This window comes from Panthera pardus, unplaced genomic scaffold, assembly GCF_024362965.1.
Source record: "Panthera pardus isolate Hobbes unplaced genomic scaffold, ASM2436296v1 HiC_scaffold_24, whole genome shotgun sequence".
In the NCBI taxonomy this organism is placed as follows: Eukaryota; Metazoa; Chordata; class Mammalia; order Carnivora; family Felidae; genus Panthera; species Panthera pardus.
This window is the reverse complement of record NW_026526810.1, coordinates 13,556,866-13,575,730: the sequence shown is the minus strand read 5'-3', so window position 1 is coordinate 13,575,730 and position 18,865 is coordinate 13,556,866. Positions and strand designations below refer to the sequence as shown.

The window sequence follows — 18,865 nt, the reverse complement described above, 5'->3', positions numbered from 1 at the left end:
AACCTGCCAGGGCCTGGTATTACTAATAGGTTTCTTTCAAACTTCAGAACACTTCACCTTGTTCTAAAGCACTTTATAAGGGGCACCTGGGTGGCTCAGTCGGTTAAGCATCTGACTTCAGCTCAGGTCATGATCTCACAGTTCATGGGTTTGAGCTCTGCATTGGGCTCATTTGTGGGTTCAAGTCCTGCGTTGGTCTCTGTGCTGACAGCTCAGAGCCTGGAGCGTGCTTCGGATTCTGTGTCTCCTTCTCTCTCTGCCCCTGCCCCGCTCATGCTCTGTCTCTCTCTGTCTCTGTCTGTCTCTCTTTCAAAATAAATAAACGTTAAAAAAAATAAAGCACCTTATGAAATTGGCTTTGGTGCAGGAGCCGTGGCACTGCTGTGGAAGAGATGACAGCGGTTCTGTATCTGTGGTTTCCCCACATGTGTGTGAGTCTGATGTGTGTGCCCCTGGGTATGGATCTTCAGGCAGACAATGTAGACTAATGCACACATGCTATGACCCGCTTTGGAGCTTTAATTTCATGTCCACAGAGCTGAGGTTTGTTCCAGTGAAAGCGTGATGTACGCTCCCCCTCCTGGGGCATCTCAGCTTTGTGTGCCCTTTTCTCCTGTGGATTAAAGAGAACTAAAGTTTCAGAATCATTTAGAAAACTTGCCCTGAACCCACGGTGGGCCTGGTTTCAGGGAAGTTGCACAATCACTTCTCAGGGTGAAAGCCTGCTCACTACAGGCCACACACTGGGCTCCTGGCACCTGAGCGGCCTGGTGGGCGTGTGGGCTGGAGCCGGGGCCCCAGACTCTGGGGTCTGCTGACGTCAGGATGAGGCCAGTGAAACTCTCCTTGTCCCCTCACGGGCACGTACCTCTGAATGGGAACACTGTGTTTTGGGGGCTCAGGGACTTCTGTCTGTATCCTGAGAGCAATCAGAGGCCCCGTGAAGTTTATAGCAGGGGAGGATAAAAGATCAGATCTCCCATCTAGAAGGACCTCTGGTGGCAGCATGGTCTGTGTGGAAGATTCATGTCTTAGTCCTGCCTCTGTAACAAAACAGAGGCTGTGGCAGTTTATAAACAACAGACATTGATTTCTCACAGTTGTGGAGGATGGAACTCCAAGGTCAGGGTGCCCGCGTGGTCGAGTTCTGGTGGGAGCCCCCTTCCAGGCTGCAGATGGTATTTTTCTGTGTCCTCCTGTGGCAGAAAGAGGGCAAGGTGTTCTCTGGGGTCCCTCTTATAAGGGCACGGACCCCATTCATGAGGGCTCTACTCTCCTGACCTAATCACCTCCCAGACGTCATATTTCTAATAGCATCACATTGGGGCTTAGGGCTTCAACATAGGAAATGAAGGGACACAAATGGGCAACTGGAGAAAGACTCAGGATAGGTGTGGTGGCAAAGTGGACAGCACTCAGGGGATGGGTTGGATATGGATGTGAAGGCCATGTAGCTGGGAGGGTGGTGGTGTCCAAGAGGAAGAACCAGGCTCAGTGCCCGGATGGTGGTGGGATATTGGGACTTTGCTTTGGATATGTTGAGATGGGGCCATCCCAGGAGAGCCAGCAAGCAGGCTGCTGAGTACATGGGGTTGGGGTTTGGAGAACTACAGTACCCCTCATCAGCAAGCAAGTGGTCATGGAAGCCCGAGGCACTAAGTCCCCAGGATGTCAGCCTTCTGTGGCCTCGTGGAGGAAGGGGTACCTGCAGAGAGCCAAGAAAGAACAGCCAGAGACGGAGGAGGACACTGAGTGACAGGCAAGTGAGGAAGACATGTCTCAAGAAGGAGGCAGGTGACACGATGACCAGAAGGCCCACTGAATGTGAGGGCACTGAGGTCGTGTGCAGCTTTAGTGTGGGGGACATTGGAGCAGGGACACAGCGGCTAGGTTGGGATGTGCTGAGGCAGTTCTTCCCAGATATTTGCCTTCGAGAGGGAGGAGGGAGGGGGCCCACTGGAGGCGGGGATGGGTGAAGGAGGCTTTGGAACCCGCCAGGGGACACTGGAGGGTGTTTAAAAGCCCTGAGAAGACCCAACTCATAGGACTTGACTTTGAGAGGGATGGGGTCACAGGTGATCCTCAGCCCCCAGTGGGGACCCACTGCCTCACAGAACCCTGGGAAGGAAGACTGCTTAGATTGCCTGTCCCTCAGGGAGCACAGGTGACACTCTGTCAGGTACAGTGAAGGGGGAGGGGCAACTGGAAGTTCCAGAACATGGGGGAAGCTATGAAATGGTGCTTGCACAGTGGGAGAGGAGGCACTTCTCAGAGGAACCTCTCAGGGTTGCCAACAAGTTTTGAGGGCATTTTGGTCCATGAATTTGTAATGGAACCAACTTGCCTTGTTGGGCGGCTCTCTTTCCAGCTTCAGGCCTCCCAGAAAATGGGAGTTCTGTTGAGTCCTTGGGGCGGGGGCAGAGGTTCAAGGGCAGTGGGCAGATGTTATGGGACTGGTGAACGGTGGCATCTGGGCTAGGCGAGTGGATACTTTGAGAAGCAGAGTGGGTCAGAGGTGAGAACATGAAACAGCTGGCAGAGGGGACTGCTGGCCCTGGGGCCTGGGGAGCCACAGGATAGCCAGCCCTGGGGACACTGGAGCGAGGGGGAGCCTGAGAACCAGAGCCAAGGGCCCTCACAAGGAGGGATCTGGCCAGAGGCAGGCAGGGAGAGGGAAGAAGGCTGTGTGACCTGGAAAGGAAGGTGGGTGGGTCTCAGAGGCAAGCTGAGTGATGGTTACAGACTACGGACTCAGGACTGTGCTTGCTCATTAGACATATTGCCTGTGCCTGCTTTTGTCCTACAGGTGCAGAGGTGACTAGGACAGACAGACCGCAAAGCCCAAGATATTTTGCATCTAGCCCCTTAGAAAAGGTTTGCTGATCTTACCTCCAGCTGCCTGTCCAGGACAGGAGCCACTAGCCATATGTGGCTATTTCTATGTAAATTAGTTAGGTTGTATAAAATTAAAAAATTCAGTTCCTCTGGGGCTCCTGAGTGGCTCAGTTGGTTAAGCGTTCAACTCTTGGTTTTGACTCAGGTCATGATCTCACAGTTTGTGGGTTCGAGCCCCGCATCAGGCTCTGTGCTAACAGTGTGGAGTATGCTTGGGATTCTCTCTCTCTTCCTCTCTGTCTCTGCTTCTCCCCTGCTCACACTCTCTGTCTCTAAATAAATAAACTTAAAAAAATATTCAGGTCCTCTTGCAGTAGCCACAGTTCAAGTGCCCCAAAGCCATACATGGCTAGCAGTTCCTGTGCTGAACCGCACGAAGATAGAACATTCGATATCATGGCAGGACATTCTGTTGACAGCGCTGGCCTAGAGGCAGCAGGTGGAGCAAGCACCATGTCACCCAGCCTGGACCTGAGGTGTATGGGATGGGGGTGCCCACCCAGGCATGTGACAGGGCCAGAATCCTACAGTGCAGAAGTGGAGGAGAAAGCCCCAGAAGAACTGTAGGGTAGCAGGCAGTGTCTGCTCACTGTCCTGAGTTCCAGAGGGCTCTGGGGCAGGCATGGAAATGCTGCCCACTTGGGGACAGGGCATCTCTGGGATTGTAGCAAGTGGCTGTCACCATGGAGGCTGAGGTGCCTTGAGTGACCTGGAATTGTCCTCCTGTATCATGCATGTAGAGTTTTCTGACCGGGGTGTTGATTTTGTGAAACTACTTATACCATGCACTGTGTAGTGAGGAGGGAAGCAGACTGGCCTCCCTCTGCTGGCTGCAGATGGGCAATGGTTCAGCCCTTCTCCTTTGTCCCCTGTCCCTGCTGCCTTGTTCCTTTGTCCTCTGGGAAGATGCTAACTGTGCCCTCTTCAGTTCCAGGGCCCTGCGAACCAGAAGACCTCATTGATGGGATCATCTTTGCTGCCAACTACCTGGGGTCCACCCAGCTGCTCTCAGAACGTAACCCTTCCAAAAACATCAGAATGATGCAGGCACAGGAGGCCGTCAGCCGGGTCAAGGTACTGGTGGGCTCAGCAGAGCCCTGGTTCACTGTGGGGAGGCACTGGAGTTGGGAAGGGGGATGCAACCACCCTCAGCAGGGAGAGCGGGAATGCCTGAGGCACCTGGAGAGGCCAAGGGAGACTTTGGCCTGTCTAGAAGAATGCTGGGCTAGGGACAGAGGCTGCTGGCTCCTTAATGAGGAGCCACCACCGGGCCACTGGAGACACAATTTTTAAAGGTTCCACCACATTCCATTCATAAAACACATTTGTGTGGAGGCTCAAATCCCATTTTGATGGTCTGTATATCTTTGGCACCAAAGTGCTTGCAGAAGGGGAAACAAAGGAATCACACTTTTCGTTTAAATAGAAATTTCTGACATATTTGCTGCTCTGGGTACCCATTGAATCGCCTGGTTTTGAACAGTGGGTGCAGACGGGCAGGAGAAAGATGAGGCCAAGTCAGCAAAACTAAGGGGGTCAGGAGAGAAGGGCGTGGTGGCTTGAGGAGGTGCCCCTCTGGGCAGTTCAGGGTCTGTGGATGCTGGTGGCCTCTATGGGGTGAGAAATCGTGTCAGACCCCTCCCCCCCTCTTTTATAGAGGCAAAGGGGTCTGTGGTGTGAGCCCATGGTGGTCAGGGGAGGAGATGCACAGAGCCCCGGGCCCTCCTGCCCAGACCCCAGTCCTGCTCCCCTGCCTAGAGCCTGACGCTTTTCTGCCAGTTCTGCATCTCTCTGTCCTTAGTCTTACCCTCGTAGATCTGGGTGGCTGTTGGTAATTTCCAGCGCTTGGGGGACGTGTGTGGGCTTCTCTTGGTCAGTGTGTGTGCTCCCCGAAGTGATGGCTATGCACCCATCCTGCCCCTGCCCCTTTCCTCTGAGCACAAGGTCTGAGTCCCAGGGTGTTAACCATAAGTCTAAAATAACTTTGCTGCCCTTCCTTCTCTTCCTTTCTTTCTTCCTTTGTCTGTTTTTCTTTTCTCTTACATGCTGCTCAGAGGATGCAAAAGGCTGCTAAAATCAAGAAAAAAGCGGTGTGTAGGACCAAGGGGTTTGCTGGTGTTTCTGGGCTTTGTCCTATGCAGTTTGGGGGGCGGTCCTATTTGTAGGAACACAAATCATGTGGCAAACAGCTTTTTCCTCCTCTTCCCTTGGTAGATAAGTAGATTTTTGAACAAAACCACGGACACTTTTTTTTTAACCACCCACTTATAGAAGAACCTCATCATTGCCCTTGTTACGTTTTTGTTCAGTCTCTCATGCCAGAACATGGTTAATGCTGTGACGTTACTGTTTCCCATCAACAGCTTTCACATGTAGCATTTCACATGACCATGTGACACATTGAGTGCTTCGGCCTCCTGTACAGAATTAATTAAATTGTTCTGATATTTAAAGACTCATTAAGTTTAATTTACTAAATCAGGATGATGAGAAGGTCAGCTTGTCCATGAGTTGCGTTCTCCACTGGTAAGAGTTTCTGGAGCATGAGCAAACTTTAAAAAAAAATTGAGGTGACCCCCTGGTCATTTGTTTGTAAAACTGGTCATTTAGTAAATGCTGGGTCCTCCCGATACAGGAAATCTCAAATGCTTGGCGTTGGAAGACGCTCACTTGGTGCAGGTGCAGGCTTGGTGCTTTGACAGCAAGAGATTTAGTCCTCCACCCTCATCTAGAACACCTGTTTTCTGTCTGTGTGGCCAGAGGAGCCTGTCTGGTGGCTCCCTTCCTCCTGTGGTGAGACTTCTCTCCCCGTGACATTTGCTCTTTGTCCCGCGGTGTTTCCTTGGATTCCCTGATCTGTAGGAGAGGAAGGAACTCAGCCATCTCCCTCTGCCCAAGCCGGCTTTCTGCTGGGAGCCTCCAGGCAGTGCAGATGGGTTGGCTTTGCAGACCTGTAATTGGGGTGTGCTCCCCCGCCCCACCAAGGAGGAGGTGTCCCTTGCCTGCAGTTGCCCGGTGCACCCCTACACCCCTGTGCCCAAATACCAGGCAGCTGGAACAGGGCTCTGTTGTGCCTGGTCCTCAGATCTGTAGTCCAGAGAGCCCGAATGGATGGGAGCAGGCAGACCCAGCTCAGAAGAGCCTCTGCGGCTGGCTCACCTGATTATATCCATGGAGAGTTGTTCTTCCCTTCGGGCAAGGGGATGTTCAGGATCGTGGCTGAGGGCTCCTTTTCTGGTGTGCTCACATCTAGCCAGGCAAGTGCTGATAGGAGCCTAGGACCAGGAGTAAGCAGCATCCCCACACAGCTGACGTGCTGCTGCCTGTGGGGTCATGGTGCCCCCATCCACAGACATGCCCACCTGATTGCTGGCCCTCTGTTGGATGCACAGTGCGCTCCGCCTTTCTTCCAGCAGAGAGTACAATGGGGCGAGCTTTGCTGTTCACCATTACTGATCAGGTTTTGGCTTAATCCATTCACCCCCCACCCCGTCTGAGCTCATTCAGCTCTATGTGTATGTCCCTGTTCTCTGATCAAGTATATCATAGCGCTCAAACTTCCTGCAAACTTTTTTTTTTTTTTTGCTTCTGGCCCAACCTGTTTTTTTTTGTTTGTTTGTTTGTTTGTTTTTTTAGCAACAAGATTTTGAGGAACAACCCCACACTATAATGTTTTAGAAGCATGTGGATGTAGGATATAACCTGGTTTTTCAAATCAGAGAAAAAGTAGTTCTTCTACATTCCTGCAAAGTATTTTCACCTGGATTATTTTGAACTGTGTTTTTTTTTAATTATTTTTTTAATGTTTTTATTTATTTTTGAGACAGAGAGACACCAAGCATGAGCAGGGGAGGGGCAGAGAGAGAGAGGGAGACACAGAATCCGAAGCAGGCCCCAGGCCCCGAGCTGTCAGCACAGAGCCTGACGTGGGGCTCGAACTCACAGACTGTGAGATCATGACCTGAGCTGAAGTCAGGTCATGAACTGACTGAGCCACCCAGGCGCCCCAGAACTGTGTTCTCCTTAAAATCAGTTAAAAGCAGTGTCATCTCGTGGTGGGCTGAAAGCCCCAAAGACTGCTTCCCTTGAAAACAGAGCTAAAATACGAATTTATCAATATTATACAGGCCCCTCTGTGACTCTGAATTCTTGAGGAATTGTCAGCAGGGGGATTTCTGATTTCAGATTTTTTAGTGAGGAATTAAATCACACTTTCTGCTCGTTTGAAGTGGAAGATATGCCACTGTGGGCTCTTAGTGATCACAAAGAATTACTTACCTCAGTGGGTACACCGGAAGAATTTGTATTTCATTGCCACTGTGCAGCAGCAGTTAGGATTCCCATGGATGTAAAACCTAATGACAAGCTATCTTGGTTGAGGGCAGACCCTAAATAAATAGTGCACTCAGCTTCTAGAACATTCCATGTACACATAAGAATTGACCATATGTTGAAGGTATTCCAGGAGCTGACAAAGCAGGGGCATTTGTGTGACAGATTCTTCTGGTTTCTCTGATGTTGCTGGGAGGGCAGCACTGAGTCCGGCTGGAGTCTTAGTTCCCTTAGGGTTTTTGGAAGACCAGCATTAAGCCTGCTGGGGCGGTTGACATGACTAGGATTATTTAAATCAGAAGAAGATGCTGACAATCTAATCCAACTTCTTTGAAAATTTCTTCCCCATTTCCTAGGGATATTTGGAATCCCAAATCCAGGAAACGCATGTAGCCTGAGTACAGAGACCCTGTACCTTCACCGGGCTTGATAAGGGTCGGCAGACAGGCCTACTTTTTAGGGAGTGGAAGGGCTGCGCTTTGGATGCTGGGACATAAGACCCCAGGCGTCCAGCCCCCCTCCATGCTCAGGCTTCCGGAAGCTGTCTCCTCCCTCCTCCTTCACGCCCTGTGCAAACTGCCTTTGGAACTCACTTCGCTACAGATTGCGCTGGAAGGCGGTGTGCAATTTAGATTTCCCATGGCTGCTCCAAGCTGGGGCAGCATTTCCCTCTAGGGGCGCTCAGGGTCATTAGTAAAATTGTCAGGCTTTTGTTCAAGTTAGTTGTTTCTTTTTTCTTTCTTTCTTTTTTTTTTTTAATTTGTAACAGTATCCACTGTCCTTTCTTAGAATTCGGAGGGGGATGCCCAGACTCTGACCGAAGTGGATCTCTTCATCTCCACCCAGAGGATCAAGGTGTTAAATGCGGACACACAGGTAAGGTTTTAAAGACCGTTGTTTAAAATCCTGTCATTAAACCCCTAACGTCCCACCTCTAATCACAGGAGAACTTTCCCTCTGGGATGAGCTGAATGGCTGTCCCCAAGGACCACTGCTCCTCCGGACCTTGGGTCTTGAATGGGTTGTGGATTCTAGAGTAAGCTGCAGGGGACCGAGGAGCATCAGGCCGGGAAGATAAAGACGCCGGGGATGTAGGTGTGCTGGCTGCAGCTGAATTAAATAGACGAAATGAAGGGGAAGGAAAGCGGGATTCGGAAGCTGTGTGTGCTCACCGTCAGGATTCTAGAATGGCCTTCCTGAAACCTCCGTATGCCGGGTCCAGGGAATGGAGCTGGAGGGTGGAAATCCTGTGGCAGCCCTCTGCCCTCTGAATGGGTGGTCCTCCATCAGGGGGCCAGAGTCGGTTGGGGGGGGGGGGCTCTCTTAAGATTTTCTACCTGTAAACCATGTGTTGTGGCCAGAGTCTTCTCATTTTTCCTGTGCTTTACACTGCTGTTGGTGGAAAAGACAGATCCATGAGGAGGAAGTGAGCCATGCAGGATATAAACGCCTATGAGCTGAGAAGGAGAAAGCGGGAAGGAGGCCAAGGGCAAGGGGTAGATGGAGGGAGGGGTCGGGAAGGCCTCAGGCAATGCTGTGTGCTTGAGGTTTGCTGAGAGGGAGGCCCCATTCACTCTGGGGCCAGATTTCCATTACTGGGCCTTTTTGAGGACGGCCAGATGCCGGGGTAATGACCCCTTTGCTTCTTTGTCATCAGCGAGTAATCTGTGTGGTGTCACTGGATGTGTGGGTACCCCGTTCCCTCACACCCTTTTTCGCCTAAAGGTTTTAGCATCCAGTGATCATCTTGCTTGAGTTGGTTCGAACATTGGAAGTGCAAAATGGTGATTTTCTAATCATGTCACGCTCTCCACTTGTATTATCAGACCTCTCTCTATCTGTGCAGAAGACCTTTTGTTTCTTTCTCTCTCTGTCTTCACTGTGGACTGATGTTTATTTTTTAACTTGTGTTACCTCTGTTAACTTCCTTATTTTTTTTGGTGCTCCAGTGATCCCAAATTCAGCCGGCCAGAGACCTTTAAACTGGGTCCTGTGTGTTTTTAACATCTTCCCTCTAGTCTTTGCTCTTGTCGTTGCTTTCTGAGACAGTGAGGTATTCTGAGCTCCCCTTACACTTGCCCTACCCCAGACCTGGAATCAGCCATTTCTTCAGGGAGCCACACACAGTTCTTTTTAGTGTGGGGATGACATACAGCAACAAAGACCTGCGTGCTGGCTGTGCTCAGCATTGTGGGCGCGTCGTTGCTCCTGGGCCCTTGCAACGAGCAGAGCTAGACAATACATGTGTTTTAGAAGGCTGTGAGTTCCTAGGTGCCCCTCCGTCTGGGAGGACAATGGCTCTACCCTGGACATGTGGGCAGAAATCAGGAAATGCTGAGGAGCCACCACCACTGGCCCCTCTCCAGTCCCCCTTTCTGAAAAGTGGCCCTTGTGGTTTTAAACGTAGCCTTGGCCAGAAAACAGCTCAGCTCCCAGAAGACAGACGTGGGGCAACACCTGCTGTAAAATGGATTCGTGAGGAAGAAAAGGGGCTTCAGAGGCTGCCGAAGTACCCAGTTTTCTTTTGTGCAAAAAAGCACAAATGCATAAAAGAACAACTGATTAGTTTCTCCGAGCCTTCTTGCGCAGCCTGTTAGGCAGGGGTCACGAGCAAGACGCTCAGTGGACAGTCCTGTCAGACAACAAAAGCCATCAAGAGTAATGGACCTGCCAGGAGCCCCGGGAAGTGAATGGCTACTGAGACCCATCCATCAGTCAGGGGAGCTGCCTCAGTGTCCCCTGACCGGGGCTTGGGCTCCCTGGGAAGAACTTATCTGTGGAAAATGTTGGCCTTGGAACCTTCCTTATCTGCTAGGGAGAAACACATGTCTTCCAGGGAAGGAACCCTTCTCCAGAGCCACAGACTACCTGTGATTAGGTGGGGACAGGCTTCACTGCCGGCAGCCTCCCTGCTCTCCCTCCAGCGGGGACCATGAGCTCCGCCCCAACATCGTGCCTCCAAGAAGCAGTGGAAGAGTGCTCTAGGCTGAAGGTGAAGGCAGATTCACCTTGACTGTGAATCGCTCCCCTGAAATTCTGTGTTCACTGGAGCAGTGTATTCTCAACCAGGGGATACTTGGCAAAGGCTGGAAATATCTTTGGTTGTCACAGCTTAGGAAGGGGGAGATGCTACTGGCATCTAGTGGGTAGAGGCCAGGGATGCTGCTGAACATCCTACAGTGTATGGGACAGCCCTTCACAATGAATGACCCACCCCAAACATCATCAGTGTCAAGTTTGAGAAGTTCTGAACCTGAGTGTTTTTTATTTTTATTTTTATTTATTATTATTATTATTAACATTTATTCATTTTTGAGAGTGAGAGAGAGAGACAGAGCACGAGTCAGGGAGGGGCAGAGAGAGGGACAGTATCCGAAGCAGGCTTCAGGCTCCAAGTTGTCAGCACAGAGCCTGACGTGGGGCTCAAACTCACAAACTGCGAGATCATGACCTGAGCCAAAGTTGGACACTTAACCAACTGAGCCACCCAGGTGTTTCATTTGAGTGTTTTTTAATGGCTTGTTCTCCCTGACGTTTCCTAACGTGGACCCCTTCCTCTCTCTCCTGACAGGAAACCATGATGGACCATGCCTTGCGCACCATCTCCTATATCGCAGACATTGGGAACATCGTGGTGCTGATGGCCAGGCGCCGCATGCCCCGGTCAGCCTCTCAGGACTGCATTGAGACCACCCCCGGGGCCCAGGAGGGGAAGAAGCAGTACAAGATGATTTGCCACGTGTTCGAGTCCGAGGACGTAAGTAACCGCACAGGCGTGCCACACCCCTTTCCCAACAGCCCAGATTTCACCAGGGCTCCGGCATCCCAGGCTTTTTGGAAGCCAAGTCTCAGGTAGAAATCCCATGCACTGTCATTGATGTATTTTCTAACACTCAGAGTTTGCAGAGATGGTGAACACAGTTCTTCTTCACTTCAAGGCTGTTTATAAATTGAACCATAGTTAAATAGGCTGGGGGCGGGGGGATTGGTGGCTAGCTATCTGAAGATATCCTTTAACAAAACCTTATCCTCCTAAAAGAGAATACTCCTTGACTTTTTTCTGTTGTCAAGATGCACATTTTCACATGTGGGGCTTGCACACAAGAAAGGCAGCATCCGCGTCTGGGGAGTAGCTCTGCTTTCACTCGTGATCACTTCACATCAGGATAAGTTGAAAAATAATTCTGAAGCTTAAATACTGCAGACTTGCTAGGAGAACATGAACCCTTTGACTCTTTCCTTCAATGGGATGAGAGCATCTTTCTGAGCCTGGAATTGGATAATAGGGATGGGAGAAGGGAGCCCAAGGCCAGGAGGTGAGAACAGGAGAGAATGGGCCCGGGTCTCTCTGCTGCCCCCTGGTGGGAAGATCTTGTTGTGGCTGTTGCCAAAGTAGAATTTTTATTTTTTTAAAACTTTTTTTAAAATGTTTATTTATGAGAGACAGAGAGAGAGAGAGAGAGAGAGAGGCGGGGTGGGGGGAGGGGGCGCTTGAGTGGGGGAGGGGCAGAGAAAGACACACACACAGAATCTGAAGTAGGTTCCAGGATCTGAGCTGTCAGCACAGAGCCCAATGCAGGGCTTGAACTTGTGAACTGCAAGATCATAATCTGAGCCGAAGTCAGACGCTTAACCAACGGAACCACCCAGGCACCCCCAAAGTAGAATTTTTAAAAATCAGTCTCTTTCTCCGTGGACACTTGGCAAGGATCATTCTTGTTCACATATGGACTTGCAGGTCAGAAACCTGAAGCAGAGGGGAACGACCCCCCCCCCCCCCCCCCAGTTTTTACATTTGGAGACTGTAGGGATGGAGGCAGCCATCTTTATTAAGAAGTTGAAGACAGGTAGAAGTGCTTTGCAGTGATGGCATACTGATTGGAGAAGAAATTTAAACACACCCACTGGTGCACACACATATTCTTTTTGCCACAATACAGATATCTGTGGACACCTAATTGGGCACTTCTGTGTGACTCAGGGTTTGAGGATGTCATAGAGACTTGGGGGGGGGGTGTTGGTGAAGATGGGCCCTTGGGAAGGGCTATGAGTGAAAGACAGGGTAAGATAAGGAGTAGGCCAGCAGCGGAGGGTGAATGGTCTGCTGGCACAGAAGTCATGAGGAGCAGGGGGCACAAAGGGGAGGTGCCCGCCCCTGTGGATGGCTGTGGGCCAAGGGGTGGAGGAGGGATACTGCTGTAGGGGGTTGCTGCTGTGGCCCAGTGTTTTCAGTGCAAGGAGAGAAGGCTGAGGGCCAATAAAGGTGGGCATGAATAGGATTCCCAAGTGGTCCTTGAAGGAGGGAGGGGAAGGACCCACCCCCTGGGGTGTGTCCAGGGACGCTGAGCAGCTGCCCAGAGCGTATGACCTGGATGGTGGCTCCGTCCAGGGGGGCTGCTGGGGATGAGTAAGGGATCTCTGAGGGTCTGGTGACAGTGGTGTGGGACACCTGCAGAAAACAGGAGTGGCAGTAAGGATACCAGGGCTCTTTCTGAGCCTCAGTTTCCCTCTAGAAACAGTTGCTCCTGGGCTGAGGCCGGTGTAGATGAGCCACACAAAGGAGTGCTGGGGGTATGGCAGCTCCCTTTTCCCTTCCTCACCTCCTGCAGGAGGTCGGTCACCTCTGGGCACCACCCTGCCAATGCCAGCCCCTCGCTGAGGCCCCCTGCACTCCCCACCTTCCTGGGTGGGACTCCTGGCCTCACAGCATTGAGCACCCACAGGCCCAGGCTGTGAACTGGGGGGCAGGTGAGCCCCTTGTCTGAAGGGCTCCAAGCATGTCCCCCAGTCCAGCTGGGAGAGACACCAGGACACAGGGTGGATGGGGAAATAGGAGACTGCCACCAGCAGCTGGCGGGGAGATGCCAAGGGCTCCTGGATGGCATCCCAGGGAACCCACTGTCCCTAGGAGCTCCTATGGGTTGGGCTAGGGCACCCAGGCAGAACCCTAGGTGGATCCCAGGGCACTGGGCAGCCCTGCCAGACTATCAGTGCAGCTGTGAAGGGAGCGTTGCTCTCAGACTCCCACGCTGTCAGGACCTCAGTCAGCTGGAGACAGACCTGGAGGCCTTGGGGCAACCAGCAGCAAGTCCTGAGACCCCAGGGGGGGGCAGGACAGTTCCCAGGCTCCCTGTCCCCCCTACCCTCACTTTCCACCCTCTGCCCTTGGCTGCTGCTCTGCTGTTCTCTGATGTGCCTCTCCCAGGCTCCCCACCCTCCGATCCACGCATGTCCAGGCTGGGGTGTCACTTAGTGGTCCCCAGGACACAGCATCTCTGCCTGGTCCACCCAAACAGCACTGCCAAAATACCAAAATACTGATCTTGGGAGTGGGCAGGGCTTACTCCAGTGAACATCGGCTTGTCCTTCCTGTAAACTGTTGAGGGCCCAGTGTGGGAGGGCAGTTCAATCTAGAATCTGCACCTATTTCAGGAAAGCCTTCCACGCTCTGCCATTATTACCTAGCCCAGCCCACTTCGTTACAGAGACATAGTCATTTGTGGCACTTAAATCATGCAGTGTGTAGAAGGAGGAAGGGATTTAGGCATTTAGGTCAAATCCTTTGTTTCCCAGTCCTGAGGTTTGCTGAGGGCACCCATGCAGAAGGCCCCCTTGATGGCTGTTGGGGAGGCAGGTGGTGGCAGGGGGTAGACCAGGGCTGGGGGAGGAGGCCCTGTGGTGGGCCAAGCTGCTGGGAGCCCTGTTGCTCTCCAGGGCCACACAGCTGTTAGCGTGCTTGGCATCCTTCTGGGAGCTCGGGGTTTAGCTCTTGCCACCCACCTGTCCCCCATCTGCACACTGGCTGGTGACAGGCAATGCCTGACAATGACTTTTCAATGCCCAGGGCTCTGCAATGTCAGAGATTCAGTAATGTCCGCACAAGTGGTTCCCTGAAGTGGAAAGAAGTGATTTTCTCTGTGGGGTCTGTGCTGGTGTCCCTAGGTCTGGTGCTTCTTATCTACCTCAGCCTGGAACAGCCACACCCCCCACCAGAACAGCTGAACACACACCTGCCTCCCCAGTTGCCATTGGGTTCAGTTGTTGAGGAGACATAAATGTTGGGGAGACAACTGACAGTCTCTGTGACACTCCCTGAAGAACACACCTCTAGTCTATTTTGGAAATAAGAGGGGTGGAAAGAAAATATAGGACAGTCACCAATGTAAGCAACAAAAATGTGATATTTAGCAAACAATTCATAATTTTCTCAGACTTTTTGAAATTGTGCTTTGTTCTGGATGGTCTGGGACTTAAACAGCTCAGGTGGGAGCAGTCAGGATTGGTCCCTGACGGCAGATAGTCAGCCGACCAGGGGGCGTTAGTGGGAAGACAGCTATCACCAGAAGAGAGCCTACAATTTAAAAAAATTATTTTTAATGTTTAGTTTTGCGAGAGAGACAGAGTGCAAGTCGGGGAAGGGCAGAGAGAGAGGACGAGAGACAGAATCTGAAGCAGGCTCCAGGCTCTGACCTGTCAGCACAGAGCCCAGCGCAGGGCTTAAATCCTCGAACCATGAGATCATGACCTGAGCCAAACCAACTGAGCCATGAGGCACCCCTCTTTTTGTTGTTGTTGTTGTTTATTTATTTATTCTGAGAGAGAGAAAAAGCAAGGGAGGGACTGAGAGAGAGAGTCCCAAGCAGGCTCCACACTGTCAACACAGAGCTCAATGCGGGGCTCTAACTCCAGAAGAGCAAGATTATGACTTGAGCTGAAACTGAGAGTCGGATGCCTTACCCACGGGGCCGCTCGGGCGCCAGCCGCCACTGGTTCCTTTAAGCCCAGACAGGGGTCCTTTGTAGGCTTCTGTGTGCACTCTGCCCCCAGCTCTGCCGCGGCCACTCTGCTCCAGGCAGCATGTAGCCTGTGCTGGTGTCTCCAGTGGGCTTCTCCCTGCCCACAGGCCCAGCTGATCGCACAGTCCATCGGCCAGGCCTTTAGCGTGGCCTACCAGGAGTTCCTGCGGGCTAACGGCATCAACCCAGAAGACCTGAGCCAGAAAGAGTACAGCGACATCATCAACACCCAGGAGATGTACAACGATGATCTCATCCACTTCTCGAACTCAGAGAACCGCAAGGAGGTGAGCCACACGCACCCTCGGTGGGCCCCGGGCACCACGCTGCACTGGCCTCTGCCACCCATGCTGGGTCCCTGAAGAGCTGGGGCCAGCCGGCACTGCCCCACACCAGCTCACTGCCAGAGGACTGGAGCCCTAGAAGGGCTCCTCAAATCCCTGTCCTCACTGCAGAATGAAGTGTTGCCCAGAATGCTTGCTCCTGCCTTCAGAGCTGAGCACTTGTGTGTGAAATGAGGTGTTGTTGTAACAAAGGAACTGATTACAATCAGTCTTAATGACCTTGAAAATGTGCCTTTTAATGCTGCTATTATCATTTACTGGAGCTCAGCACCCAGGAGGTGTTTCTGAAAAGCATATGAGAAGCATCTTTAAAACAGGGAACTTGGGTGCTCTGCCCAGGGGAGTTTCAAAGCTGCCAGGAGTGGAGGCCTCAGCAGATTCCTGTGTGTGCTGTTGGGGGGCAGGGGCGGGGGGGGGCAGGGGGAGGGCCTTAGAAAGTTATCCTAAGACACAAGAGCAAATACCCTGGGGATGACCCATACCCTGACTGCTTGCAAATGAGTGGATGAATGACCCTTATTGTTTGTTGAATGAATAAATGACCCTGGCTGCTTGTTGAATGAGTGAATGAATGAATAATCAGACTGCTTATTGAATGATTGAATGAATGAATGATCCTGGCTTCTTGCGGAATGCATGACGGGCAGCTTTCTGAGAAAGTGACCCTTGGGATGGATGGGACGTAGGACTTTTCTAGACAAGAGCAAGAGCCAGGGGCAGATATGAGGCCTGGAGTCTGAGAACATTCTTCTTGCCTCCTCCATGGGTATGTGGGAGGTGAGGAGAATGGGAGGCAGGACACTGGAGCCATGCTTGGGCCTGGGGGAGTCCATGCTGGGCATGGGCGGGAGGGAGCCTGCTCCTGGTTTCCAGGATTGTTGGGGGCACCCCAAGAGGGCTTGGGAGCCAGAGCTGGGCGAGGCTGGAGGGTAGGCGGGCAGGTCCCCGCCCCCCATCACGGGCACCTCTTACTGCTGATTTCCTTGCAGCTGCAGCTGGAGAAGCACAAGGGGGAGATCCTGGGCGTGGTGGTGGTGGAGTCAGGCTGGGGTTCCATCCTGCCTACAGTGATCCTGGCGAACATGATGAATGGCGGCCCAGCCGCCCGCTCAGGGAAGCTGAGCATCGGGGACCAGATCATGTCCATCAACGGCACCAGTCTGGTGGGGCTGCCCCTCGCCACCTGCCAGGGCATCATCAAGGTGCGCACGCAGGGCCCCTGCCTTGTTTTATTCTCACTGCATGGTAATCCCCCCTTGACACATGAGGAGACAGGTGCAGACAGACCCACCCAGTGATGTTGACCCCAAGACTACACCATATCACTGAAATCAGAGAAGGACCTGGGCTGCCCTTGGGGGTGAAAAGGGGATGTTTGGTTTCACTTATGCCAGTTCTGAGGGACACGGACCCCCGGCAAGGGCTGAGGACCCACAGATGCAAGGTGACCTGGTTTGCATGGGACTTTCTCAGGTTAACTCCAAGAGTCCCGTTTCTGGGGCATACTGAGAGGGATGGTCACCCTGCATGGGTGTGAGAGCCGGGAGGCTGCTCCTAAGGTCCGACCCGTGAGCTTGGGCTTTTGGAAGATGCTGAGCTGCTCGCCCCTGCAGGGACTGGGGGGGGGGGGGGTCTTCACACCTAAACCAGGTCTCCAAGAGACCTAGGACAGAAAGAGCAGAGAGACCAGGAGGCCTGGCACAGCATTGCCTTTGCTCTGTCCAGGGTCTCCAGACGGTTCTGCCTGCTTGGGGGCCATCCTGTGGCCTTCTGTTTGTGGTCTGCCCCCAGCCCCTGTGGCTTGTTCCCTCCTCATCTGCTATGGTCTTGGTGCTGGAGGACACCCCTCTGCCCTCCCTTGTCAACCTGGGAGATAAAGGGCATTCTCAAGGCCAGAGCATCCCAGGAGCCGGCTCTCAAAGCCAGCCCAGCAGAGCGTCTGCCTGATGAGTGACCACCTAGGAAGACAGATGGTAGACACAGGAAAGGCCTCAGTCTGCAGTACCAGAGGTTTTGTCTGCCTGGAGCTTCTCTCCGAGGGCTGCAGTTCCTGGGGTACCTGGTCACCCAGGCTCTGATGGGGCTGTGCAGGGAGCAGGGTGCCCACTATATCCAGGCAGCTCTGAGCAGCATCCAAGGCTCACGACCGGCCAGAGGAACAAGCTGAAACTGCAACCACATTGAGGCCTGCCCCCCCCCTCCTCACCTCACCCCCGCATTTAACCTCACAATAGGGGCCTGGGGTGCATCCTTTCTGGGGCCTGAGGTCACCCTTGGCTGCAGCTGGCCCAGTCTCTGTGTGGATGCTAGATCCCCTGGCTTACAGATTTTCACTGAGCTTGTCACTTCCTGACCCATCAGCAGTTTTGTCTGGAGGAAGGCTTCCCCATGGTCCTTCCAGATAGAAAGTGCTCCTCTGCATGCAGTGTGGGGAGGGCCCCTCCCGTGATCCTCGGAGGGTGACCCTGGTACTGTCTCTTCGGTTGTGTACAGTGGTTCTCAGGGCCTGGCCTCCGGCTCCAGGAGCAGCTTGTCTTCACATGGGTCAGAGGGCACAGCAGAACACGGTGGGCCACAGCACCCGTTGCCACGTGGGAAAGCCAGTGGCCCCGTGTACAGGTAGCACAGAGGGACATAGAGGCCGAGAGGTGACTGACCCACCGGATCCAGGGGCCAACCCCTGCCAGCCGACTCCTCCTCGGTCTAGGCCTGTGAGAGTGTGCTGGTAGGTGGCATCTAAGGCTCCCTCATGACCCCTTCCCCGCTCTGCAGGGTCTAAAGAACCAGACGCAGGTGAAACTCAACATCGTCAGCTGTCCGCCAGTCACCACGGTCCTCATCAAGCGGCCTGACCTCAAGTACCAGCTGGGCTTCAGCGTGCAGAACGGGATCGTGAGTCTGCCCTCTCCACCTTGGCCACCTTCATTGTGCACATGTGGGCCCAGATTCAGGGGGCTGGGGGGTGGCTGCTCTCTACCCACTCTGTCCCTGAGACCGCTCCCATCTGATGGGACAGGCCCCAGCTGGTGGGCACGATGGCCAGCAGCCAGGCCACACAGGGCAGGAGTTTTCAGCAGCTCCCAGGGCAGGCCTGAGCCGGGAGGGAGGGCTGACGTGTGGCCTAGGAATGGGTCCTCAGGCCCTACGTGAAGCATCCTTGTCCCTGTCATGGCTGTTCTCGGCAAACGCCTGCTTTGGAGGAGAGGCAGGAGTTTTTTCCCCAGTGTAGTCTGGACACATACAGCCAATGGCAACATCTGACTCCCTGTGTTCAACAAACAGATATTCAATCATTTGCTCATTCATTCACCCACCCAGAGCCATTTGTGAGGTGTCTGCACCATGTCAGGCACTGAGGAAGCAGGAGGGTTTCCAGGAGGAGGTGATTCTGGGCTTGAGTGAGTGTTGGTCTGCCCAAACATTGTGTGTTCCTTGGGCCAAAGCTCTGGTGGTGAATTTCCTTGGATATTCTTCCTGCAAAGGTCCTGGTGGGCAAAG

General features: G+C 52.9%; 1 protein-coding gene across 6 annotated transcripts in view; it reads left to right on the top strand.

Moving 5' to 3' along the window:
- APBA2 (amyloid beta precursor protein binding family A member 2) overlaps positions 1–18,865 on the top strand; it is a 267,756-nt gene that overhangs the window by 238,213 nt on the left and 10,678 nt on the right. For 5 of the 6 annotated variants that reach the window (XM_053888783.1, XM_053888784.1, XM_053888785.1 and 2 more), the window contains 7 exons: positions 3,824–3,969; positions 4,950–4,985; positions 8,017–8,103; positions 10,799–10,984; positions 15,131–15,310; positions 16,357–16,569; positions 18,140–18,259. In XM_053888783.1, the coding sequence (XP_053744758.1) occupies positions 3,824–3,969; positions 4,950–4,985; positions 8,017–8,103; positions 10,799–10,984; positions 15,131–15,310; positions 16,357–16,569; positions 18,140–18,259 (968 nt within the window). The remainder of the gene's footprint in view (positions 1–3,823; positions 3,970–4,949; positions 4,986–8,016; positions 8,104–10,798; positions 10,985–15,130; positions 15,311–16,356; positions 16,570–18,139; positions 18,260–18,865) is intronic. The other variant, XM_053888786.1, reaches the window with a different exon arrangement.